General features: G+C 51.4%; 1 protein-coding gene across 1 annotated transcript in view; it reads right to left on the reverse strand.

The window, feature by feature from the left end:
* The window catches only part of LOC308575202 (ephrin-A3-like), a 58,109-nt gene extending 31,857 nt beyond the window's left edge, over positions 1-26,252 (reverse strand). Inside the window, exon 1 of the mRNA XM_081173818.1 lies at positions 25,787-26,252. Within this exon, the coding sequence (XP_081029944.1) occupies positions 25,787-26,214 (428 nt within the window). The 5' untranslated portion in view covers positions 26,215-26,252. The remainder of the gene's footprint in view (positions 1-25,786) is intronic.
* Positions 26,253-27,756: the final 1,504 nt, after the last annotated feature.

Consider the following 27,756-nt stretch of genomic DNA (forward strand, 5'->3'; position numbering starts at 1 on the left):
TTCCACCTTGCTCTGCAGAGACACCCAGTTACCAGCAGCCAAGTCCTGCTTGCTTGACACCCATGAGTCACGAGCTCAGTTTTGGGGAGCTGCCTTGTCCTCGGGGACCTAGTTCCACCTTCACCTGCTGAGAAAAGGAAGAAAGCACCACAAAACTGGGCGCAACAACCGGTCGACACCTTTGCTGATGAAAGGCATTTCGTTTTGAAGGACGGGGAAAACACTGGGGAACAAAGCCCTGCCCAAAGTTAACACCCTCCTGTGCTTCTGAAATTCCCCTCCCTCCTCCCATGTGCAGGAGCTGGAGAGCAGAAAGGAAAAGCATTTTGCACATGCTCAGGAAGCACACGGTTAACTGTAACCTTGTTCATTGCTCCTGCTCAGGCCGCACAGAAAAAGCATTTTGGTTCCAGAAATTCTTTCCGATTGTGCAGATAAAATATAATCGATAGAATTCTATAGGGTGGGGTCTTGGCGTGCGAAAACAGTCCAGATCCAAGGATCCTCAGATGATGGAGATGTCAGGTCTTCACTTGGTCGCAAGTGGTTGAAAGCCAGGTGCAAAATGCTCCTGGCGCCTGGCTAATTTCAAACACTGGCAGTGGCTCTCCAGGGTTTCAGACAGGGGACATTCCCAACCATACTTGAAGATGCCAGGGACTGAACGTGGACCCTCTGTTTGCAAGGCAGATGCTTACCAACCCTTCCTTGGCCTTCCCCCCCCCCCAGAGACACAGATCCAAGCCTGGAGGCTTCGCTTTCTGCCTGCAATCCCCTTCATCCCTGGCCCCTGCCTGCCTCCCCCCTCCATAGATGGGGATTAAGGCCCCGGGCTTTTGACCTCTCTCTGCCCAGCATCAGTGGCAGCTGCGAGGCCACGGCTCTCACCTGCCCAGAGAGCGAGTAGCCAGCCAGCCATTCAGGGCGCACAAAGGAGGCTGAGGCAGCGGCCCCCGCAGGAGCTGAGAGGCTGCCGCTTTGAAGGGTTCTCCATCTCAACAGCTTGCGGCCTCCGAACACACGGCTGCTGTGGAGCTCAAGCAGATAAGAGGCGCCTTGAAGTGGAAACGCCGGGCGCTGCTGCAGGCGGACGGGTCTCCAGTCACCAAGCGCGGCAGCAGAAGGGACCACGGGACGGGCGCTTAAACGCTCTGGCGCAGGGGCATCTCAAGAGGGAAGATGCTGGGCTGGAGGGGTGGAGGGGCAAGGTGGGAAAAGAGGGTGTTGTCTCACCCTCTTTCAAAGCCATCCAAGCTGGCCACTTCTTTCCCTTGGGTGAGCAAATTCCACAGTTTAACTGTGCAAAGAAGCGCTTCTTTTCGTGGGTCCTGGTCAAAATGTAATAAATCCTGCTAAGTCCCCCATATAGCGATCATGCAAGCCGAGCACCAATAAAATCCACCCACCCACCCCAAAAAGGATTCACCTTTCCCCCCCAGAACACAACACCAGGATGCCATCGCCCCATTCAAAATTCCTATTCTGCTGTGAGTTCTGGGGCTCCCGAAGGTAAAAGTTCCCCACACATGAGTGGGATAAAGAAACCCAGCAACGTTAAGAAGAGAAGAACCTGTTGGATCAGTGTAACCAACCAGACACCTCTGGAAAGCCCACAATTCCAGGATCTGAGTGCAACAGCAACTCTCCTTACTGGAGACCTCGGATATTCAGAGGTCTTCTGTCTCCAAAGCTGCAGCCATCACGATTAGCAGCCACTGATAGGCTCTGAGTGTAGCCCCGGTGTCAGCAAGGTTTACCTCGCCTGGGCTGGTTCACTCCAGTGGAGATCCCTCTGTGGGCCTGATTGTGCGCACACATTAGCACATGCGCCCGCAATTTCCGGCGTCTGCGCAGACGTGATTTCCGGCACCGCGGAAGCGAGTCCCCATGCTGTGCTGCTTTAGCGCAGCGCGCAGGGACTCGCTGAACGGGTAGCTCAGTTCGGGGGCTGCTCGTGGGCCGGTTAAACGACCCCCGTGGGCCGCTTGTGGCCCATGGGCCTTAGGTTGCCTACGCCTGGTCTCGCACATCAAAGGACAAACAGCTTCCGGTGGCTCAAGTAAGCTAAGCTATTCACTCAAGAACATAAAAACCAGGCCAGTGGGCACATAAACTCGGGTATATAAGCTGATTCCCAAATGGTACCTTAAACCTGGGTTGCAGTCACCACAGCAGACTGTCTAGGTGCCGTCCCTATCCCCCAATGGCATTATTATTATTATTATTATTATTATTATTATTATTATTATTATTATTTCCAATTTCTATACCGCTTTATATTTTAGATAAAAAAAACTCAAAGCAGTTGACCACACCTTGAAACATCAAATAAAACAATCCAGAATAAAACAAATGCAAGCTTCAAGGAAACTATTTCAGATCCTTCGCTAAAGGACATTTGCCCTTTTCTCCATATTGATTTACCTACTTAATTTGTAGTACTGCCCCATAGCAGAAGTACTCTAGGCGGCCAGGGTGCTGTAGTGGTTAGAGTGTAGGACTAGGACCTGGGAGATCAGGGTTCAAATCCCCACTTAGGAAGCCTGGCCTTCAGCTTCTTGAGTCCTTGGAGAAAAAGGTGGGATATACGGTAAATGCAATAAAGAGGCTCTTCTACTCACTGGCTTAAGAAAGCTGGAGGGGTCAGCCTGATGGAGGTGTCAGTCACAAACCTGGCTTGCAGAGATCAAACCTGGCTTTCAGAGGGGTTGCAATTGGACCCCCACACCAGTCGCAAAATGAGCCTGGCACCTGGCTAATTTCTAACACTGCACAGTAGTGGCCTGTCCAGTCCTGAATCCTGTTCTCACAGTTGCCAACCAGATGCCTCATTGTGAACCCCACATGCAGGATTCGGCCACAGGAACACTCGCCCTTCCTGCAGTTTCCCGCAACTGGCATTCAGAAGTACAGTGGTACCTCGGGTTACATACGCTTCAGGTTACATACACTTCAGGTTACAGACTCCATTAACCCAGAAATAGCACCTCAGGTTAAGAACTTTACCTCAGGATGAGAACAGAAATCGTGTGGCGGCGGCGGGAGGCCCCATTAGCTAAAGTGGTACCTAAGGTTAAGAACAGTTTCAGGTTAAGAACGGACCTCCAGAACAAATTAAGTACTTAACCCGAGGTACCACTGTACTGTCTTTGACAGAGCCTAGCCGTTGCAGCTACCAGCCCCAGGAAGCCTGGTACTCCGTGAATTTTCTTCACAGACGCGGCCATCCCAGCTGAGCAGGTAAACCTCCCATTACCAGTCCAGCCTGTTGGTAACCCGGGTTCTAGTGCCGCCGGTTTTACCCAGAACCCTCCTCTTCTTCCCAGTCGCACCGCCAGCCTTCACTACCACCAGAAGCTGTTCCCTCTTACTGGACGGGGACCAATTCCTCTCAAAGACGCTTCATCGGCCTGACAAGGTAGATTTGAGTGTTGCTGACATAAACGCAAAGAGGCAAGGCTCTCTCCATGGACGAGGCTGGTGCGCTCTCTGACCGCAGTGAGCCAATGTCGTTTCGCTGCAAACGCTCACGGCGGGGCTGAACTCGCTCTCAACTGGAAGGGAAAGGCTCCACCACCCGACCCATCCCAGAAAAGAATCTCCTAAAAGGCTTGCAATTTCCACCCTCCCCACAATTAACTTACATTGGGGGGGGGGCGTGGGCGTTGGGGCTTTGGTATCTGAAGCTCACAGGGTTGTCTCTCAGCCTAGCCTACCTCCCAGGGTTGTTGTGAGGATGATACTGGGAGAACCACATGCAACCACCTTCAGCTCCTTGCTTGGGGTTAGATAAGGTAAAGGTAAAGGGACCTATGACCATTAGGCCCAGTCGTGACCGACTCTGGGGTTGCGGCGCTCATCTCGCTTTATTGGCCAAGGGAGCCGGCGTACAGCTTCCGGGTCATGTGGCCAGCATGACTAAGCCACTTCTAGTGAACCAGAGCAGCGCACGGAAATGCCATTTACCTTCCCACCTATTTATCTACTTGCACTTCGAGGTGCTTTCAAACTGCTAGGTTGGCAGGAGCAGGGACCGAGCAACGGGAGCCCACCCCGTCACGGGGATTCAAACCGCCGACCTTCTGATCGGCAAGTCCTAGGCTCTGTGGTTTATAATGCCATAAAAAATATATATGCTAGGATGAATAATCTCCACTGCAACATCAGGGCTGCGGATCCTTTTTCAGACTGAGGGCCGCATTCCATTCTGGGGGCCGCATGCTAGGGATGGGCGGGGCTGGAGTCAAAAGTGGGCGGGGCAACACATGCAAATTAAACATTTGTACAAGGCGGCTAGTTCTACACCTACAGACCCCTTGCTAGGAAGGGGTGTGGCCTGAGGAGACTCCCAAGGGCCAGACAAAGAAGACCAAAGGTCCGAATGTGATTCTTGAGAATCAGGTTCCCCATACCACCTCCAAATAGTAGTAGTAGTAGTAGTAGTAGTAGTAGTAGTAGTAGTTTATATTTATTATATTATCGCTTCTTTCAGGACAAAAGAATGCAAAGCGACTTACGGAAAGGGGGTGTGATGTCTGCAGAAATGGAAAATGGGGGATTTTGAAGGATGCAGCTTCTCACCTTGCTTTAGGGGCCAGTGGGAATTTGAACGCAGGGCCTGCTTGCTCTGAGACACTCTGGATGAGGGACCTCGGCCCTCCAGATGTTGTTGGATTCCAACTCCCACCAGCCCCAGCCAGCAAGGCCCCTGGTCCAGGATGATGGGAGGTAGAGTCCAGCAACATCTGGAGGGCCACAGGTTGCCAACCCTTGACACTGACACACATCCCAACCAATCAGGGATCACATATTAAATGGACCTGCAGAGATATATAAAGCAGGGATGGGACTCCCATCAGCCCCAGCTAGCATGGCCAATGGGCAGGGAGCTGTAGTTCAACAATGCTGCACATATTATGTTCTTAATGTTGTACACAGCTCTGGGATCTCTGGATAAAGGGCGGTACATAAACTGAATAAACAACAACAAAACAACAACAATGTTCTTGGACTACAACTCCCATCAGCCTCAGCCAGCACAGCCCATGCCCAGGGATAATGGGAGTTGTAGTCCACATTTGGCTGTCTGAGCTGCCTGGGGTCAATTCACCTTGGGCCATAAGGAGCCTTCCTATGTGGAAGTACTGTGCCCAGAGCTCAAAAATCACACTAATAAAATTCCCTGTTGCAAAATGCGCCTAGAACAATGGGAGTTTCTAATGCTGTGTACACCGCCCTGAGATTTTTGGATAAAGGGCAGTGACAACAACAACAACAACAACAACAACAATGTCGTTCTCGGACTACAACTCCCATCAGCCTCAGCCGGCATGGCCAATGGGCAGGGATAATGGGAGTTGTGGTCCACATTGACTGACTATATTTGGATTATGTTGGCATCATTTTTACAGGTGGAAGAATAAAGCCCACCCCACCCTGGGCGGATGGATGAATCTGTCCATTTCCGTTCCACTTTGTTTTCTTAATTCTTCCAATCTTAAATGCAGTTCTCCACATTTCCACAGCAATTTGCAATTTATTTATTTTTAAATCTTCCCCCCATGATCTCATGATGGCAGCTGGAGGGCCTCTGGTTACAGGACAGGGTCAAGAGACTGTGGGGACTTTTGTGGGCTACAGAGGGGACTTGCTGTCAAAGGAACTGGAGATGAGCCAAACTACAGGTGGCATCAGAGTGTGTGTGGAATCACAGAGCCATAGAGCTGGAAGGGACTCTGAGGATCATCTAGTCTAACCCTCCTTCAGTGCAGGAATATGCAGCTGTCCCATACGGGGGTCGAACCTGCAACCTTGCCGTTATCAGCACCGCGCTCTCACCAGCTGAGCTATCCAGGCAGACCAGAACTCGGGTCTCCCGCTACTCCTCACAACTTGGTCCAGAAGAAACAACTGCTCTCAAGGCATTATACAGAAAAGCAGACAGACAGACAGCTATAAATAAAAAAAATATAGAAATCCCAGTTCCCAGAGATTTCTCTCCAAAAAAATGCTAAGTTGGTAGTCCTCACTAATCACCCCTGTCAGTAATTGCAACTCAATGGAAAACAGCCTGAAATCTTACACCCAACGCTTGTTATCACTCATTCTGGAACATAGCTATAATGGAGGAAATTGCAGAGAATTTGAGATTTCAGCAAGGACTGGAACCTCCAGGCACTTTTCATACGATCTGACATCCCTTTATTACATACACAGCTGAAGCATCATTTTCAAGGCACCCGTCGTCACAAGCCCGGCAAATCTGGAACTAAACTTGACAATCAAATAACACTAATATTCTTTCTTTCTTTCTTTGAGGACAACTTTTGTTCTTGTTTCTTCTTTTTCCGTGACTGGGTCTTTGTGCCTCATTCCGCGTTGAGTGTTTTATGGTTCTGTTTTTCATGTTTACGTTTTCAGCCGCTGTTATAATTGTTCTACAGTGGTTCTACAGTACTTAATTCGTTCTGGAGGTCCGTTCTTAACCTGAAACGGTTCTTAACCTGAAGCACCACTTTAGCTAATGGGGCCTCCTGCTGCTGCCGCGCCACCGGAGCACGATTTCTGTTCTCATCCTGAAGCAAAGTTCTTAACCTGAAGCACTATTTCTGAGTTAGCGGAGTCTGTAACCTGAAGCGTATGTAACCTGAAGTACCACTGTATATTCATTATAAAATGAAGGGGTGGGATCTGCCCCAGAAGGGCAGGGAGCAGCAATTGATTTAGGCCAGGGGCCCCCAGGAATTGCTAGATATCGGCTCCTGTCATCACTCCTGACAACTGGCCAGGCTGGCTGATGGAGTCTAGCTCAAACACATGCCAAGTTGCTAGGCCTCACTACTCAAACCTGGGCCAGAAGCGCATAGAGCTGTTATTGATCTAGGCAGTGCTTGAAATTAGACAGCCTCCAGGTGTGTTTTGCGACTGGCACAGGTCCAGTTGCGACCATGTGGAGATATCTGGATGCCAGCTTGGCAAATGACATCTCCATCAGGCTGGCCCCTCCAGATTTCTTAAGCAGGTAAGCAGAACAGCCTGTTTATTGCATTTATGTTGTTGTTGTTTAGTGGTGTCCGACTCTTCGTGACCCCCTGGACCAGAGCACGCCAGGCACTTCTGTCTTCCACTGCCTCCCGCAGTTTGGTCAAACTCATGCTGGTAGCTTCCAGAACACTATCCAACCATCTCGTCCTCTGTCGTCCCCTTCTCCTTGTGCCCTCCATCTTTCCCAACATCAGGGTCTTTTCCAGGGAGTCTTCTCTTCTCATGAGGTGGCCAAAGTCTTGGAGCCTCAGCTTCACGATCTGTCCTTCCAGTGAGCACCCAGGGCTGATTTCCTTCAGAATGGCGAGGTTTGATCTTCTTGCAGTCCATGGGACTCTCAAGAGTCTCCTCCAGCACCATAATTCAAAAGCATCAATTCTTCGGCGATCAGCCTTCTTGATGGTCCAGCTCTCACTTCCATACATCACTACTGGGAAAACCATGGCTTGAACTATACGGACCTTTGTTGGCAAGGTGATGTCTTTGCTTTTTAAGATGCTGTCTAGGTTTGTCATTGCTTTTCTCCCAAGAAGCAGGCGTCTTTTAATTTCATGGCTGCTGTCACCATCTGCAGTGATCATGGAGCCCAAGAAAGTAAAATCTCTCACTGCCACCATTTCTTCCCCTTCTATTTGCCAGGAGGTGATGAGCCCAGTGGCCATGATCTTTGTTTTTTTGATGTTGAGCTTCAGACCATATTTTGCATTTATAGCACACCTTTTCCTCCAAGGTGTACATGGTTCCCCCCCTCAGTTAATCTCCACAACGACCCTGTGAGGTAGGTCAAGAGTCTGTGTCTGACTCCAAGGTCACCCAATGAGCTTCCTGATGGAGTGGGCACCCAGCCATTGTCCTGTGGCAACCATAACCTAGGTTTAAGTTGCCATTTGGCGATCAGCTTATATATCTGAGTTTCTGGATCTAGGTCTAGATGCAGAACCCCAGTCCCTCCCGTTCCAAGGCTGATGGGAGTCCAATGTGCCTCCCCTGTCCCTGAAGTGAGTTAACCGGTTCGGTACGTGCCAAACTAGCTGCCTGAAATCAATTTGAATCACCCACGAGGGGCTGCGAGAAAGGGCGGCTGTTATTTCAAGCTCCTTTCTCGCCGATCAAACACAGGTAGCTGTGTCAGAACATTAAGGGGCATGGGGGAAAGCAGGGAAATGTTCACCAGGGCTTGCCAGGCAAGGTGTTTGAGAAGAAAACAGTTCCTTTGGTCACATCCACGACATGCACTCAAAGCACTCTTGCACCCCTTTAAGGGCCGTGGCACATTCCCCCGGAAGACTGCTGGGAACTGTAGTCTGTTAGGGGTGCTGGGAATTGTAGCTGAGAGTGGAATTCCCTCCCCCCCCCAAAAAAAATATTCAGCCTACAGTTCCCAGGATTTTTTTTGGGGGGGGGGGAGCAGTTGGAGGCAGGAAGGGAAGGATCCTGCACTTGGGTTCCGCTTGCTGGGTTCCCTCTGGGACATCTATCTGGCCACTGTGAGAACAGGATACAGGGACTAGATGGACCACTGGCCTGATCCAGCGGGGCTCTTATGTTCTCAACCCAGGAGTTTCTGCACATAATGATGCACCTACTCTATGCATTGAGCAACGACCTCTCCCCTTCATTGTTAGACATGAGTAGGGATAGGCATGGAAATGCTTTTGAATTCTGGTGCTGGAGGAGACTCTTGAGAGTCCCATGGACTGCAAGAAGATCAAACCTCTCCATTCTGCAGGAAATCAGCCCTGGGTGCTCACTGGAAGGACAGATCCTGAAGCTGAGGCTCCAATACTTTGGCCACCTCATGAGATGAGAAGACTCCCTGGAAAAGACCCTGATGTTGGGAAAGATGGAGGGCACAAGGAGAAGGGGACGACAGAGGACAAGATGATTGGACAGTGTTCTCGAAGCTACCAGCATGAATTTGACCAAACTGCGGGAGGCAGTGGAAGACAGGAGTGCCTGGCGTGCTCTGGTCCAGGGGGTCACGAAGAGGCGGACACAACTAAACAACAACAGCAACAACAGGCATGGAAAGGGGCAATTTCTGGGGCAATTCAGAAAGAAAACAGGTTGAAAATATCCCTTTATATTGCACCCTGTTCAGCAAAGAAGATTAGTCACATCGGAAATATATCGGAATCTGGAATCTGATGACAGCCCTAACAAAAGACTTTGATTTATTGTTCCGGGGTAAAAAAACAACAACCCAAAGTAGTAGTAGTAGTAATAATAATAATAATAATAATAATAATAATAATAACCAAAACAACTTCCAGGGCTTACTCCTACATTGTGGCATCAAATTCCCAGCCAGCATGGAGGCAGTCCTATGATACTTTAACAGCGCTGCCTCTAACACACTCCTGGGAGAAGCTTATTTATTGTCCTTCTAAGAAAACTGTGCAATTCTTCTCGATCCTGGCTCAAGACTTCAGAGCCTGGCTGGGTCGGCTGTATGAAGAGAGAAAGAAAGAGAAAAAGAAAGAGAAAGAGTGCGCAAAAGGAGAATTTGAAAAAAGGAGGAGGAGGAGGAGGAGAAGAGGGGCTTTGCTTAACAGGATTAAGATGACTGTAAAAAAAATACCCTTTAATCTCCACCCTGGGGTTAATCTGGATTAAGGTTCTGCGCATCCCCCCCCCCCCAATTTGCCGATCCGGATGGAGTGCTGCTCTCTTCCCTGCTCCTCGCTGCAACTGGCACTCGCCTGGCGTGTCAAAACCGCACCTCTCTGATCTCCCGCCAGCCACCACCATCTCCCCCCCCCAAATAATACTGATGATGAGATCCCCACCTTTGCTGCCCTCAAGTTGATTCTTCCCTGTTGTTAAAAAAGGCCCGGCTCCTTGAACTGGTATTAAAATCGGGGATTTTCTGCTTCAGATGCGTAATCCCTCTTTAAACAGGTACAAATGGGTGGGATGGTGCTGTTTACACAGCGCCAGAGCTCTCAACCTCTCCTCCGTCTGTGTCCGGACACAGGGAAGGATGCGGCTGCTGCTTCCAGGTGACTCGGAGAGAGAAAAGACCTGTAGCTTGGCGGGAGCAACTGCTTTGTATGCAGAAGGACCAGGTTCAATCCTGGCATCTCCAGGTAGGGCTGGGAATGAAGTCATAAATCAGCTCCCAATTAAAACCAGCCCATTCGTCAGAAACAGGAGGACCAGAACTTGGAACTTTATTCCATGGCGACGCATCTGCCTTGAATGCCGAAAGTTCCAGGTTCAGACCCTGGTGGCAGGGAAACCATGGAGAGCTGCCGCCAGTCAGTTTGTAGGTGACACCGATGGATCAGTTGGACTAACTCTGTAGAAGGCAACCTTTTTCCTGCTGTCTGGAAGGGTCAGAGATCATCAGTGGAGCAAACTGGATTTAGCAATGCGACGTCAGCAAACATTGGAGGGGAAGTGCTGCAGCTCAGCGGAAAAGAGTGCAGGTTTGATCCCTGGTGACGCCAGGTAAGGCTGGGGGTGCCCCCTGGCCTGAAATCCTGGCGGGTTAGATTCTGGCTCATTATAAGCCTGGTTCCCATGTTCCCCTGGCTTCTCACAAGGATGGGGCAACCCTTCCTCCAAATTTAACTGATGAGCATTTGGATATACAGTGGTACCTCTGGTTGCGAACAGGATCCGTTCCGGAGCCCTGTTCGCAACCTGAAAGGAACGCAACCCGCGTCTGTGCACGCACGGGTCGCAATTCGCCACTTCTGCACATGCGCGTGACGTCATTTTGCGTCTCTGCGCATGTGCGAGCGGCGAAACCTGGAAGTAACCCTTTCCGGTACTTCCGGGTCGCCGCGGGACGCAACCTGAAAACGAGCAACCTGAAGCAAAGGTAACATGAGATATGACTGTACAAACAGCCTGGCTGTTGGATCAGGCCAGGCCATCATCCTGCTCTCACAGTGGCCAACAGTGGGGGCCTTAATAGGAACCCCGTAAGCAGGACCTGGGCTCAGAAGCAACTCTCCTCACTTGTGATTCCCAGCAAACTGGTATTCAGGTGCACATCACTGCGAGGGAGAACAAAGCCATAGGGGCCAGCAACTATCAATTTGGCTTTATCCTCCAAAAAGTTGTCTAACTGAGTGCAAAAGCAGTAAGAGGGGCCGATCCTGTGCCATGACAATTCCCTGCAAAGTAAGGGTGTGTGTATGTGTTGGAGGGATGATTTTAAGGATAAAACCGATCTGCCTATTTCAAGGGGAGCCAAAATGGTGCCCTCCAAACTCCCATTAATCTCAGCTAGCATGGCCAGTGGTCAGGGGCGATGGGAACTGGGAGTTCAACCATATCTGGAGAACAGAATGTTGGGTGACCCTGGTTTATTTCCTTTCCATGTCCATTTCAGAATTGTTCATTCATAAGTCTGTTCTGTGCCAGGCCTGCACAAAACATATACTATCTTTATTTTCCAATTTTTAAAAATCCACAAAAAGATTAGCATTCGAATCCAGCTTTTGGGCTGGAGTCAATGTTAGCCATACTCAGGAGTAAATACATTGAAACTGATGGGTGTGACTAAGGTCCATTCATTTCAGTGGGTCGGCTCTTAAATATGACTAAGCTCAGATAAAACCCGAATCCTTTTTGCGTGCATTTCTAAACATAACTTAGAACACCACTTTCTTAAACACATTTCTCTCCGTATGAACCTACCCGGACCCTGGGATCACCTTTTGAGGCCCTTCTCTGTGTGCCTCCTCCATGAGAGGGCCAGAGGGTGGCAACAAGAGAACGGGGTCTTCTCTGCAGTGGCTCCCCATTTGTGGATTGATTTCCCCAGGGAGGTTCGCCTGGCGCCTTCATTATACACCTTTAGGTGCCAGACAAAAAAGTTCCTCTTAAACCAGGCATTTGGTTGATTGACATCCAAGGCCCTTTTTATTACATATCTTGTGTTTTATATCTTGTGGTTTTATATTGTGAACTGACCTGAGATCTATGGGTACATAACCTCCAACATTTCTCTGCTGAAAATAGGGATACTCTATTCCCTAACAACAACAATAATATTTTTTTATTTATACTGCACCCATCTGACCGGGTTGCCACAGCCCCTCTGGGCGGCTTGCAACATATATAAAAACATAATAAAACATTAAATATTCTCTATACAGGGCTGCCTTCAGATGTCTTCTAAAAGTTGTCTAGTTACTTATCTCCTTGGCCTGGGGGGGGGGTCGCATAACTACATACCCGCCAACATTTCTCAGACAAAAATAGGGACGTCCTAAGGAAAAGCGGGACATTCTGGGATCAAATCAGAAACTGGGACAGCTTCTGTAAATCCAGGTCTGTCCCTGGAAAATAGGGATACTTGGAGGGTCTGCAGGTATGGGGTGGTATACAAATTTAATAAACAATAAATGGGGAATGAGGCAGCCCAGAACAGGGAATCATACAGAAACACAACAGGCAGGAGGGGTGCTCGGGCTCAGGAAAGCCACAATTTCTCTCCAGACCACTCAGCACTGGGGCACAGGCTGCTTGCGAGTTATTGAAGCAGAAGGCAGGTTGACAGGTTGGGACTTTGCACAGATTCCCATCAACTCACTTTCAATCATTTCTATGGCATGCGCCTTAGCAGAGAGAAAGCCAAGCAACTCGAAAAGATCCAAGCAGCTGGTTTTTGCTCGGCATTCCGCGGCAGAGACGCCACTGCACAAAACAAAGGAACAAGATTGAATTTAAGATCGGTCACGAGCAGTTAGGTTACCGTAGCGGAACAGAGAGTGGAAACGCGGCGTGTTTGGGAAGGGTCAAGGGGGCACGAAACCCCTTCCACACAAACGGAGGGTAGCCGTGGACACCGCAAAATTGCGCACCACAATAAAATGTGTTTATCTTTTCAAGACGGCGCCACACTCTCAGCGATTGCTTTTGCTACAGCCCAAAGCAATGATTTCCAAAGTGTGCGTTTGGGGCACATTAGCGCACTGCAAGCAACACACCAAAAAATTATTTAAAGGCTCCCATGAGCGCCAACGGACCCACCCCCAGAATAAGAGGCAGATGCCTCTGTAGGATTTGCTTCCTTCCAACTAGACTCCACTTTGTCTGTAAACGGGATGGCAAGCAGAAGGAAACGTCCTCAGGCGAGGCTGCCTGTTGCACCTCTGGAACAAGCCAGGCCAGGGCAGAGCCTCTTGCAGAGACACAAAAGGAGGGCAATTCTTCCCCATCTTTTTGCACTGAGTGGAGTTAGGATCCAGTGGAGAATTACAAGCCCTGTAAGGAAGCTGAGCCTGTCGCTTCCAGAATGCTGTCTACGGCACTCCAAAGAGGGTGCTGACGAAGGGGCGCGTGTTCGGAAAAGGAAGACCGGTTGACGGAGAGGATCTGGAAAGCAAATCCTATGAGGAATAGTTGGGAACAGCTAGGATACTGCGGGAAAGGATCAGACAAGGGCAACCGAAATGAACCAGTGGATGGAACGACTCTTGACTGAGGAAAGGCTGATGCATTTGGGGATAATTTTTTTAAAAAAGTTTAGAGAAAAGGGGAGCAATAGATTGTGGGTGTCGGGAGTTGTGTGTTATGAGAGAGTGGGAGAAAAAAAATCCAATCCCGCTTGAAGAATTCTGGACTAGGTGGGCCTCTGGACTTCACCACCTGTCATGGCCCTGCCGTGACGCGGGTCAGGGTGGGTGGGAAGGCAGAAGAAAGAAGCATCTCTCCATTCAGGAATGCTACCCACGCAGCCGCTGACATATCAGCACACGCCCAACCAGCCAGCTCTTCTTCACTCCCCACCCTGCTCTTGTGAAAGGCTCAGGAAGAGTCAGGCGCACCCAGAGAAGAATCACAGGAGATGTTAAATAGGATGGTGAAAGCAGAGCAGTGGTGTGCCAACAGAAAGGAAGAGTGTGTGTGTGTGTGTGTGTGTGTGTGTGTGTGTGTGTGTGTGTGTGTGTGAACAGAGACAGGCAGGGTTGTAATTAAGATCCCTGAAACACAGTGGTGTGAATTTTATGGGGAGAAAATTAGCCACAGACATTTTTCTGGAGAATTTTCTCATCTACATTAGGCTAATTCCCATAAGGTCACTTCCACCAGAAGGTTTCGCATTGGGAAATTCATCGACGCCCTTGTGATCTAATTTTGCAGATTTATTTTATTTGTATTTAGCAAAGGAAAGCTGAAAACTTTTGAACCTGCCAGCTGCCGTGTAATAGGGCATTGGCAATCAGCATTTGTTACTAATGATGTTATGAAAAAGGGAAAAAATTCTGCAGAAAAAATTAGTACAGGAAATATATATATATATATGGCAGTGGAATGAAATCCCATTCAGGAAAGTTTTCTACCAGTCAGAGATTCCCATGGGATATACCCTTGACCACATTTTAATCCATGGTGTATGGATTGAGCCCAGAGCCAAAACATCACAGAAACCAATTAAACCTACACAGTTTTTCCAGAGGGTGAACCGTGTTATGAGGCAAACTCTGGCCCATGAAAACCGATGCCATAATAAATTTGCCTGGGTTTAAAGTGCCACAAGACTTCTTGTCAATGGTTTTTACACAACGTTTCAGTTCTTAAACTCGGGGTGTGTGCGTTAAGCCTCATAGCGAATGGGCCAGGAGGAAATTTATCAAAAGTCCACTCTCCTTGGCGACTTCTAGCCGCCATTGCTCCACACAACTGATGTCTTACAACAATGTCATGCTTGTAGACCAAATGTCACAAGTCGAGCTCCAAGCGAGCCCATTCTAATAATCTGCCTACCCACTAACACTTTGAAGCCAAAATCTGGGACGCCATCTTCTGGACCCCATCTTCTGGACCCCATATTACGGGAACATGGCAGCCATTTTGGTTGCTGTGATCTTGAGCGATTTCACATTGCAGTCCCGCCCCAAAAGAGCACTTTTTGGGGCACGGTGCCCCCAAAAGTACCTTAGGGGGTAGAGTGTGCCCCCCAATCATGTTTGAGGGGAATCGTGCTCTGAAATTGCGCAAGAGAACAGCAACCAAAATGGCCGCTCTTGTGATGAAAAACGGGGTGGGGTAAGGGGTAGCAGAAACTTCAAGATTCTGGAAGTTGGCTGTCAGTTGGAGGAGGGCAGGGATGGAGGGACCTGGTCATCTTCCAGGTGTTGCAGGACTCCAATTCCCATCATCCCTGGACATTGCAGGGGCTGATGGGAGTTGGAGTCCAACAACGTCTGGATGGCCACAGGTCCCCCCCCCCTTACTGAAGGCCCTTCTCTGGCTTTAAGCCTGATTAAATAAGCACAAATTGGACTCAAAGCACCCACAACCAGCCAGGCAAGGCACAACACAAGCCCAGAGCTAGGCCTCAGAACTGACACATGGGCCTCAGAAACTAAGACAGGCTGCACACAGTTCCTCTTGACTCTTGGGCTTTTAGCAGAGGGCAGCTGGTGCCTTTTGACCATTAAAAAAACCAACAATTTTACTACCAATAATGCTCTGCTGCTCTGTTACAGATTCATTGCACTTAAAAAAATATATATTTTAGTAGGCTTATATTTTAAGTAGCATTTTGCATTACAAGGCAAACACACACATACGTTTTTGCTGCCAGGTTTTATTTCATTAAGCCAGAGTATAAAAATATTGTACTATCTAGATATTAGGAGCTGTGCCCCTGCTTGCTCCATTCCCAGGCTATCCCTCCCAAATATTAACCCACTACAGCAGTGTTTCTCAAACTTGGGTCTCCAGCTGTTTTGGGACTACAATTCCCATCATCCCTGTCCACTGGTCCTGCTAGCTAGGGGAGGGGCAACAGCTTGGCTTCATCCCCTGCTTGGTTCCCTGGCTTCATCCTCAGCAAAAACAGGCGTGAGGCAACCAGTTGCTGAAGTACAACTCCCAGCCGCCTCTGCATGGTCAACAGCCAGGGATGGTGGGAGTTGTAGCGTAGCAGCACCCAGAGGACCAAAGGTCCCTCACCGCCCAAGTTGAAAGGATCAGGCAGAAGGGGCAGGGGAGATCCTTCGCTGCTTGGGATCCAGCAGAGCAGCATTCAGTCAGAGCTCACCAAACTAGGCTGGAGGAGTCAAAATCACTCAGCCCAGGACAGCTTCCTATTTCCCCTGTTTCATTACGGCACCCTCCTGCACATCAGCCCCCTGCCAATAATTCATGCACTGATGCTTGATATCGCTGATTCCACATGGAGCATTGACACGGTGAAAGCTTTTTAACAGCGCTGGAGAGAAGGCAATCATGTTTGAGAGTGGCCCTAAGAGCGATCTGGGCGGGTAGAAGGGGGAGAGCAAGGAGCAAACCTCTCCTGGGTGTGGAACATCTTAGAAGGCGCAGCAGAAACAGATTTTCCGAAAGCTCCTTCATGGCAACACCTCCCCCCCCAAACCCCCCCCACCATCCTGGCCTGCAGTAGCCTGACACGTCATGTGAGGGTGAAAACCTTTCCTACCTCTGCCCCTAATCAGCTCATCTGTTGAATCATCACAAAATCGGGAGACCGCATTCACAAGAAGCACGGTGGGTTGGCTGGTTTTTTAAAAAAGAAGCTTTTGCATTATACAGTGGTACCTTGGGTTACAGGCGCTTCAGGTTACAGACTCCGCTAACCCAGAAATAGTACCTCGGGTTAAGAACTTTGCTTCAAGATGAGAACAGAAATCGTGCTCCAGCGGCGCAGCGGAAGGCCCCATTAGCTAAAGTGGTGCTTCAGGTTAAGAACAGTTTCAGGTTAAGAACAGACCTCCGGAACGAATAAACCCATAATACAAGTGGAGATTTACCCAATGGAAATTATCCTCCATCAGAAACCATTCCCTTCACAGAGAAAGCTAGCTTCTCAGGGAGAAGCAAGGCTACAACCTGTCTCCCTAGTTGTCTACCTGCAGGGAATGTTTGTTTGTTGCCACTGGCACAGAGCAGCATCCAGTCACGTCTGGAAGCAGTGCAGACAAGGCACATGCTCATCACCTCAAATGAGAACTAGACCTTAAAAAGAAAAGAAAAGAAAAGAAAAAACAGAAAGTGTGTCCCTAGCAACAGGGATAAGGATCATCTACACAAAATAAATAACCGCAATCCCATGGGACCAGCAGTCTGATTAAGACTGGCTTTTTCTGGCATTCTGTGTGTTACATCGCTGGATGCGCCGGTACATAAAAGAAGATGCTCTTAGGAGCAAATGTGCTTTAGCATTTAGGGAAGAGAGCTGTGCTGGGTTGGGCCACTGGCCTGCCAAGCCAAGCACCGCATTTCCCAGGATCCTGAGAAGCGATGCTGTCAGGGAAGGACTTGGGGCAGAAGCCACACACACACACCCTCATTGCAGCAGGGATGCAGGCTTAGTTCCTAGAGGAGAGGGTTATCCATGGCTATGTTCCTACATCGACTGCCAGAGACAGTGCGCCGCTGAATGCCAAATGCTAGGAATCGCAGGTGGGGAGAATTGATGCTGCTGTGCTCAGGTTTAGCTGGGGCTTCCTACTGGTGTGTCAGCTGGGGGTCGTAAGAACAGGAGTCTGGACTGGATTAACGGCTACGAGATACAAAGGCTGTGTCTGCTGTAGGCCGGGGCGATATATCAATATATCACCCAGGACCGGTATGAGGAGCAGACCGTGATGTCGGCTTCACTCAGCAGTATATCGCTGGTGAAATGCTCACCGCTCCGTTGCTAGCAGAGGGACTCAGGAGTGGTGGCGGTTTTACCAGCGATACACGGCTGAGTGAAGCTGACATCCCACTCTGACCTCACAACTGTGCACAGGGAGAAAAAAGCTACATTGGCGAGGCACCCATAGAGCTTGTTCCTCCTTCTGGATCTTTTAACTGCTCATTTGAGGAGTGTGCGGTTGCCACTCCCCTCCGAACAATCAAAGGACCCCCCCCGGCCCGGCAGTGGCACCCGCCACAAGCAAGGGACGGGACACCGGGGATGGTGAGCGCTGTGGCAATTTCACCCGGCACCTTGCAGGCTGAGGCCAATGCAGCTTATGTTTCCAACACCACGGTATATCGCCAAATGTTTGGCTGGTGATATACTGCGATGTTGAAAAACTGTTATCGCCCAGCCCTAGTCTGCTGTTGGAGAGAGCACTGTGGTGCTCAAAGTCCTGCTTGTAGGTTTCCCATAAGCATCTGGTTGGCAGTGTTAGAAATTCAGGTATATAAACTAGTCGCCAAATGGCACCTTAAACCTAGGTCATAGTTGCCACAACAAATGTCTAGATGCCGGGGGTTTTGTGGGTTGTTGTTGTTGGTTGTTTTGTTTTTTTTTTTTGCAATTGGACTTATTATTCTTATTCATTTCATTTCTATGCAGCTCTACATTTTAGAGAACAACTCTCAAAGTGGTTCACGACACATTATAACATCAAATAAAACAATCCAGAATAAAACAAATTCAGGCTTCAAGGAAAACATTCCAGAGCCTTCTTTTCTAAATGGCATTTGGTTTTCCCTAGTCGCCAGCCTGGCATCCATCCAAAGATCTCCACGTGGTTGCAATTGGAGCCACGCCAGCGGCAAAATGCGCCTGGCTCCTGGCTAATTTCTAACACAGCAGCGATCGTCTGCTATGGAAAAAGGATGTTGGGCATGATAGGCCCTGATCTAAGCCAAAAGGCCGAGAAGCAATCAGGACAAAGATTCACAACATAAGAATACAGGATAAAACCCACAAACTATATAGTTAAAACAAAAACAAAACAATAACCCCACCCCACAAACACATTTAAAAGGCCACAGAATCAACCAAAGGCCTGGTAAAGAAGAACGTTTTCGCCTGGCACCTAAAGGTGTATAATGGAAGCACCAGACAAACCTCTCTGGGAACATTCCACAAATGGGGAGCCACCACAGGAAAGGCCCGTTCTTGTGTTGCCACCCTCCTGACCTCTTGAGGAGGCACATGAAGAAGGGCCTCGAAGGATGATCTCTAAGTCTGGGCTGGTTTATATGAGGAGAGGTGTTCCTTGTGGTCCTGAGCCATTTTACAGAATCATAGAATTGTAGAGTTGGAAGCGACCATGGGGGTCATCTGGTCCAAACCCCTGCAATGCAGGAATCTTCTGCCCAAGATGAAGAGTCTCATGCTCTACTGACTGAGCTATCCCAGGGATGAGAAACCACATTGCTGGACTCCAGCTCCCATTGTCCCTGGCTCCTGGCCAGCTTCCTTGAGCATCGACCAGGCTAGCTGGGCCACAGCTTGCCCAACCTTGTTGCAGGGTGTTGAGCGCCGTGATCGTATACACAGACTTTGTGGCTTTGAGATATGCATCACATCTGAATCCTGCCTTTCCTCCGGGGAGCTCCTCCTCACGGTGTGCACATGGGGTTAGGAGCCCAGCCTCACCAGCACGTCCACACAAGTTCCTAGTCCACAACATCTCCTTTCCTAGCTGTTCTGGCTGCCCAACTTTATGTATAAATAATTGCGGGTCTGAAAGGAAGACAACCGGCTTTTGTGTAGCTTCTCTGCATCATCGCCTGGAAGGGATTCCAAGTTGCCACCAAGAAAATGGCCTTGTATGAGCCTGTAGCTCAGAGAAGGGGAACATGTTGCTGAACTGCAACTCCCATCACCACTGGGCAAGGGCAATGTTTGGTGGGGCGGATGGAAGTTGAAGTCCAGCAACATACAGAGGGCCAAAGAGTCCCTACCCTGCTGTAGTCAGTCCATGACTACATGAGATAGGCAAGGCTACCTGGAGACGTCACAGATTGAATTTGGGAGTAGGTACTCTGCCACTGAGCTATACAGCCCTTCTCCACACAGCGCTACAGTTCCCAGAGTGGTATAACAGCCCATCCTTCTTCCCAGGGACCTGTGGGAATTGTACCTCTGTGAGGGAGTGCCTCCTGACAACTCTCAGAGCCTTGAAACTACAGTTCCCATGATTCTCTGGGGGACACAGTGGTATCAGAGTGCTTTAAACAGATGGTGAGGATGGGGTCTGAAATGCTCAGCACACATTCGCAAGCCCTGTGAACCCACATGCGAGAATACAGCTTGCAATGATCTTTCCGCGGTTTGTGTGTTAATTTCCTGCGTAGAAATTCCTCCACAGGAGGAAGCTGTGAATGTGACCTAGCGATATCCCTACCCGCCAAAAAATCCCTCTGCGCCAAAGATGGAGAATCAGTTGCTCTCAAACTCCCATCAGTTATGGATGATGGGAGTTGTAGTCTCAACACTTCTGGTGGGGCACATATTCCTCATGCTTGGCTCAACAGGGCTGCGAAACACAGATTTGATAGCCCCATAAGGAATCCTGGGAGTATTTCCACACACACACAATCTTACTCAGATGTCTACCCACTAAAATGTGGCAAAATTTAAGCTGGTATTCTTCTCCCTCCTGTAAAGATAATGCCAGTGTTCCACACCCCCCCATACTATTGATCTTTCTAACACTGTTCCCTGCTTGCAGAGCATGAGGACTAGAAACCTTCCATGAATAACATGCCAGTCTTTTTAAAAGAAAATGGTAAGAAGTTTAAAGGTTTCCCAATTCAAGCTATTCCACAACCGACCCCAGTTGGCTCTCTGTTTTGAAAAGGGCAGGGAGTGTTTGATCCTCGTCTGAAGACTGAGAAATAAGAGAGAGAGATGTGTGGAGCTTTTGTATGCAGGACCCTCTAAAGAAGACCACCTCCCAACCTTTCCTCCGCCCATCCTGGACCAATCAGCAGCTCTGCAGCTCATCAGCACACCAGTCACATCTGCCCTTGTCCGGAAAAACACACAGATACACACCAGTGTGACACAGGGACCTGCTTAAAAAGCAAGAGGGGTGTGAACCCCAGAGATTTTTGGGGAGCGGAGGACACCTTTTCTGCAGGGAGTCTGAGGACAGCAACAACAACCGCCACCATAATCTCGGAGCAGGCATGAAAGACTTAGAAATAAAAGGGATGGGAGACCAAACTCAGGCAGGTGGCATCAGTTTCATCTCTAATACAATATTTGGAGGAGAGGATCGGGTTGCGTTGATGTCCAGTCTGGGAAAATCCCAGGCTGCAGTTCACCCAAGTGCCTAGAAAAATGGAATAACCATGGCTCTTTTGGAACCCTGCAGCCATTTTTATTTTTTTTTAAACCTATCAAACATCCTGAAATGCAAAGCATTTCTCCGGCCTAAGAGTAATCCACTAAGGCCATGCTGGTTACTGAAAGGTGATGGGACGGGTGATGGAGCGAAGACCTAGCGATGAAGCCATCTTGGAGCCCCCAAAACCAATGGCAAACCTCCATCTCATTGTGGGTTTGCAGGAAATGTGGTCCTGAGGAGAGTGGCACACATAAGTCAAAGCAGGCAGAAAAAGACCAGTGGGGCACGTTCTCTCTCTCTCTCTCTCTCTCTCTCTCTCTGTGTGTGTGTGTGTGTGTGTGTGTGTGTGTGTGTAAGACGCCGCATTGATGAAACGGGTTTGGGGGCGGGGGACAGGGCAGACGTCAAAAAACTCATTCCCTCCCCGATCCTGGATAATAAGAGCAACCTGCTTCAGCAGCAGTTGGAATGAGAGGAAAACTGGATATTCATAAACACAAACAAGCTTTGTACGGAGGGGAAGAAATGCTCCCTAATGTCTCTCCAGGGGAACGGGGGAAAAGCAAGCAGCTTCCCAGAGGTGGAAGAATTGGGGCATCGTCTCGTCTCCATCCCAAGAAGGGCTACTGCGCTCATTCTCAAAGCCTAGCACCCTAAGGCCGCAGGAACAGCTTTCAACGCTGTCAGGTCAAAATGTCTCCAGAGCAACCTCATCCCCATGACAGGTGTCTCGCGGGGGTTTGTTTATGGCTTGTCTAAACACCCGGTGACCGGAGCCCCACAAGGACCAATTCCGCCAATAATTTATCCCCAAAATCCCGGCGCGCGAGGCTATGTACGGCGCGTGCGGCTGCAGTGAAACCAACACTGCCGCACTGCTCCGCCATAAATATCCCCGACGCGCCGGCAACTCGGCTCTGCGGCAGGGACCCCCCGCCCCCCCAACAACACGCCTCGGCTCACCACAAAAGGCGGGGGCCCAGCACCCACGGCGCGGTTGGCGGGGACGTAAAGACCGAAGGGAAAAGGGAGCCGCACCGAAGCCTTTCCCCGACACCCCAGCAAAGACAGCCATCAAATGGCTAGGCCCCAAAAAGGAGTCCGCGGCACCGAGCGGGGAAAGGTTTGGTTTGGGGTGCCGAGGTCTCGTGGGAAATAAGCCAAGCCAGGTGAGCTAGGCCCGTTGTGACCACTGCCATCACTGCCGCCAAGGCAGCCCCAATGCATTGTGGGTCAGGCTCTGCAGAGCAGATCTACCTGAGCCCTTGATACGGCTCCTTAGCAACCATCCTCTCTCTTCAACTGCCACCCCCACCCCTGCGCCGCACACACACACACATGCACGCACACACAACCACTAAAAGTCAGGCCAGGTTAGAAAGCTTTTTAGCCGGAGGAAGGGGGCTGGGTGTGTGGGGAGGTCCCCCCCAGCAAAGGGCCCCGCGTCCGCTACTCCGCCATTGTGTGGTGCCCGCCAGCGCCCAATTCAGAGGCGCAATTTATGGGGCCTGGGCTTCCGCCTCAGGAGACATTCTCAAAGGAGACGGTCCTCCCTCGAGGCACACAGAAAAGAGGCGCGGGAGAGGGAACGGACGGAGGGCGTGAGACCCAGACGCACCAAGGACGGGCGGACAGATAGACACTGGGGAACAGGAGGGAGAGAAATTTGCAGACAGCCGGGCACACGTGGACTCCAGGCTCGACCCGTCCTTCCCAGCATCGGTTAACGGCCAAGTCCCAGAGAAAATGGAAGCCACAGACGCAAAGCGGCACGGATATGCCACCGGGGAGTAGGAAACAGGCGCTGGCAGAGGGTCAGACCTCAGAGGGTCACCCTGTTCCCAAGCCACGCCAGCACCTGTTTTTAGGGTCCTGTGCCTGGTGCCGCCCTGGTCTCCCCACGCCGGCCGTGTCCCTTCCTTCGCTTCACCCCATGGGCAGAGCATTAGAGATGCAAGACACAGGCGCTGTTAACTCCCCCATTGATCTGGCTCCCTGTGGCTCTGTTCGGCGGCCATTACAATTTCCAGATTATTACTTAAAGCCCCCATTGATTTATTTTATTTTTTTTACAAAAAGCAAAGGGGTGGAATCACGCAGAGAAACGGCGACTCGGCAAGGTGTCCCACCTTGCAAAACAACACTTTTCTGTTCAAGTCTCTAGATCTGGGCCACTCGTGGCACCAGCAGCCGCCGGTCAAGCCAAATGCACTTGGGAATCAACGCCGCGGCTCGTTGGAGGTTCGATCCCGGAGCTACACACGTAAATAAAAGGGGGGTAGGCGTCCTACACAAGCCGAGAACCACGTCTTCCTCAGCCAAGGATTGCTGCCACACAGCAGGCCCTGCCTGGGCCCTCTAAAGAAATCAGGTGGCTTTGTTGGTTAATCAGCCTCCCGCCACATGAGAGAGAGAGAGGGGGGGGGAACATTGCTGGCCACCAGAACTCCACCAGGAATTCGAGTGGACCACACATGAATGAATAAAGAGGGATAGGCCAAATTATATACCGCCCCCCCATCACACTTCAAAATACAAGCGGCAGGCCCGTGGAAGCAGCTCTAACTGGCTCATATTAAGCAAACTGGGGGGGGGGAGGTGTGTACAACCCCCCTCTCACTTGCTATCTATCGCCAGCGTGTTTACACAGAGCCCAGCAGTCAATAGAGCCGGCTTCTGAAACAAAAGAGAATCAAGAGATGGTGTGTGCGATAAATATCTTTCAGATCCCTCCCACTTGGGAAAACAAAAAAATATGGAGCAGGAATGCCCTTAATGCCTCCAGCTTTTAAACCGTGCGGCTCCCCACTGTCAGCCCCCCTGGTTAACCCCCCTCCCACACACACACTACACACCTTCTGTGTGTGTGTGTGTTCCCAAACACTCACATGCAGGCAGCCCGTTTCCTTTGTGGTGTCCTGGCAAATTTACAAAGGAAGGGTCAGGCAGGTGAGCCCCTTCGGAAAGGGTGAAAAGGTGACGCTGAAAGCAGGAGGAGTCTCTGTCCTTGCATGCAGGTGGTCCTAAGTTGGATCCCTGGCATCTCCCTGCCTGAAAGAGCTGCTGCCGGCCAGTGTAGACCGCACTGAGTTAGAAGCACCAAGTCTCTCTCTGATTCCAGAGAAGGCTATGCTAGGATGAACACCGGCCTTGCCTGTCTCGGATGGTTTTAAAAGAGGCATTTTAAAAAAATACGGTGGGGGGGGGGTGAGAAATGATTAGGCATCAATCAGGCAGCTTCCGTCCTTGCAAACACACACACACTCCAAATCCCTGCATGAATGTTCAAGAGAGACAGATTCTCCCTTGGCACTTTGCCTTTCTCTTTGCAATAAACACCCCACAGCCTTCCCTCTCTCTCGCTAAGCAGCAGCCAGTTAGGAGGAGGAGGAGGAGGAAGAAGGGGGAAAAACCTCGCCCAGTTCCCAGAGGAGCCCCGGCACTGCCTGGGCACGTGCCACGAGGTGCTTCGGGGATGCAAGGCGGGCAGGGCGCTCGACGTCCCCCCGCATCTGCCGTGCCTACAGATCGGTAGGCGTGTGTCTTCTCTGCCAGTCTCGCGGCTCAGCCCCACAAACAGCCGGGGAGCCCGTGCCAGGGCTGGCGAGGGTTTGGCACACGGAGTCACACCTAGGCTCGGATATATAGGTCACGCCACACACACATGATCAAGGCTGGGCATTCTGTGTGGCGAGAGTCCTGGGGGTAGCAGCAGGTATGGGGAGATCTCGATCGGGACGGTTATATATAAAAAAGGGCAGAGCGTGCCCCCCCCCAAATAGTGTGTGCCACCCAAGTTTTGGGTGCTGGTAGTGCCCACGGGGGTGCAAAGGTCACGTTGCCTCTCTCTCACACACACAGAGGGCTCTGTTGCCCTTCAACCGCGGTCTGATCGAGCCCCCCCCCCCAAACCCCTGAACTAAGGAGAAATTGTCCTTTAAAAAACAACCGACGGTCAAGGAAATAAATAAACTCGCTCGGAAAGCGCAGACAGCCCCTCTCCCCCTCTCTAAACACACCTCGCTATGGAGGCCACGGTGCCTGGATTTAGGGGAATTTGGCGGGGGGGGGGTGTTTAAGAAGCGGAGCAGAGCTGAAATTGCAAAAACTAGAGGGGGGAAACAGACGGTGGGGGGACGGAGACGGGCAAGGAGAGACGGGGGTGCCGGTGAGTTGTGGGGTGGAGAGAGGGAGAGAGAAGGGAGACTGGGGTCCCAGTCCAGACAGCCGCCAGACTCGGGGAGGGGGCGATTAGGAAGGAAAGAGGGTGGAGAGAAGGGGGGGGCAGAGGAAGCCTCATATTCTGCAGGATCTCTCCCGACGCACAGACAAAAAGCAGACAACCCCGCTCCCTCCCCCCCCCCCATGAAATCTCTGCTCCCCCATCCCCAGGTTCCGGCGACGCGCGGACCCCGATCCCCACCGCGCACGTGCCCTCGCCCCGTCCACGTGCACGCGCACCCCCTCCTCCCAGACACCCCCTCCCCCCTTATGCAGTGCACGCGCGCCCTCTCCCACCTCACCCGCCGACCCCTCTTTGCCTAACACCCACCTTCGCCTCCCGCTCCGGGGCAAATTCCGGGGGTCCAGGGATATACAGGCGCAAACGGACAAACGGAGCCCGATCTCTTTTCTCCTTGAGCAACCCCCCTTTTTAAAAAAGCAAAAACACTGCCCCCCCATCCCTCTCCCGCCACCCCACCCCCCAAACCACCGGGTCCGGTACTCACTGCGGGTTGGAGCTGTTCCAATGCACCGCGTGCCGGTTGCCGAGGCTGCCGGCGGGGCCGTGGCACAGCAAGCAGAGCAGCGGGAGGAGCAGCAGGAGCGGCGGGGCAGGCGGCGGCGGCAGCAGCAGGAGCGCGGCCATCCCGCCGGCCGGGGCAGCGCAGCGCCAGGCGCGACCGTGCACGAGAGGCGAAGCCGCCGGAACGGAGAGCGAGGGCGAGAAAGAGATCCAAAGGCGATCGGAGCCGCCGCCGTCCTCCTCCTCCTCCTCTTCGCCGCCGGAGCCCCCAGCGCCGCCGAGGCTCCTCCTTCCCTCCTCCTTGCGCGCCTCCGGCCCCGGGACCGCCCCCCTCGCGCGCTCCCTGCACGCCGCGCGCGCCCGATCTTTCCCACGGGCTCCCCACGCTGCGCGCCCGACGCGTCTCTCCATCTATTGGGGGTCCCTTTCCTGGCGCGCCCTTTGCTTTCGATTACAGGCGGGGGAGGCGTGTCCGTGTCCGGCCACTACGCCCCGCCCCCTTTTAAAGAAAGCCCCCCCCTCTCTCGCAGAACATCTGGAGAACCCCCCTCCCTTTCAAACACACACCTTTCCTTCCTCCTTCTCCCCCATATAAAATATTACATTTGTGCCAAGGCTGTTTTGAATTCTGTGCGGAGTCAAAAATCACAGGGACAGGCCCGTGGGCATGGGCAGAGTGCCTTCGCCTCAGCATTTCCCCGGGGCTTTGTCCTTGGGACTCACTTGTGAATGAGAGAGGGGCTGATGTTAAAAACATCAATAATATTTTTAATTCTCTGGAAACAGGGGAAGTTGGCCACCGGAGGGAAAGGGCCTCTGAGTACACCTTATCTGCAAAGGTTTAAACGCTGCCTTTGAATGCCACAACTTTGCAGCACTCAGGATGTGGGGAAACCCAGCGGGGACGCAGCCTCTGAGCATGGGCAGAGGGCCTTGCCATCAGCAGCCACTGGACATCTGGGAAGTGGAAGGAAAGTCAGGTTTATAGGGCAACAATTTCCAGGCTGGAGCGAGAAGGCCCCCCTCGGCCCCTGGCAAACTCTACAGTTTAGGAAATAATTGTTGCCAGGTGGCGAACATCTGGAAGAAAGCTAGAGGTTGTCTTTTATCTCCCCACTCTCCATCCATCCCCCAAACAGAACTAGGAGCAGGCTTCATCCTGAGAGGTGGGGGGACAACCCACCATACTCAGCCGCAGAACTACGTGGTTTCTATGCCGGGGGGGGGGGGGATAATGAGAAGAGAAAAGTGCCTCTGAGGTGGTGCAGAGCGCTGTTTCCCCTCCTTCCTCGTGGAATGGTAGCCAGCCTCCCTGCGTTCTGAGATCAGGAACCACAGCTTCCAGGGGAAAGGGTGTGGTTTGCTTGGCACCTATCCTGTTAAGCAACCAGCAAAGAATGTCCTGGAATGGACTCCGGAGTATGGAGTTGGCCGGGTCCTCAATGGCAGAGAATCTGCAGGTTTGAAACTCTCCACTACCACCACTTCCTCCCTGGCTACTGCGGTCTCGTGCGGAAAAATGGGGAGGCCTCCCTGTGATCCCCAAAAAAGCTGATCCAGAAAACCTGGGAGGCAGACAACACCTTCCCGCCCACCAGGGAGAAAATCAACGCCAGCCGGCAGGGCCCGGCCCTTGCCTGAACATGTCTGGGGCTGTGGCCATGGCTGCGGCTCAGGCGCGTCAGGAATGTCGCCCCAGGTCCTGGGCCAAGGTGCGAATGCTGGCCTGGGACTGAGAAAGGAACACTGTGCCAGGGTGACTCCACCCTTCCCTTCTGCTTGGCAAAGCAACAAAGCGCAGGCCACTTCCCTGAAGCAGGGGAAATCTGTGGCCCTCTGGATGTCGCAGGACTACAGTGCCCATCGTCCCTGACCAGCGGCCGTGCTGCCTGGGGGTTGATGGTGTCAGGAGTGTGTGTGGGAGCCAGGCCCTGTGACCAGCAGGGCTTCGCA

Source organism: Podarcis bocagei, assembly GCF_964188305.1.
Source record: "Podarcis bocagei genome assembly, chromosome: 16".
NCBI classification, from domain to species: Eukaryota; Metazoa; Chordata; class Lepidosauria; order Squamata; family Lacertidae; genus Podarcis; species Podarcis bocagei.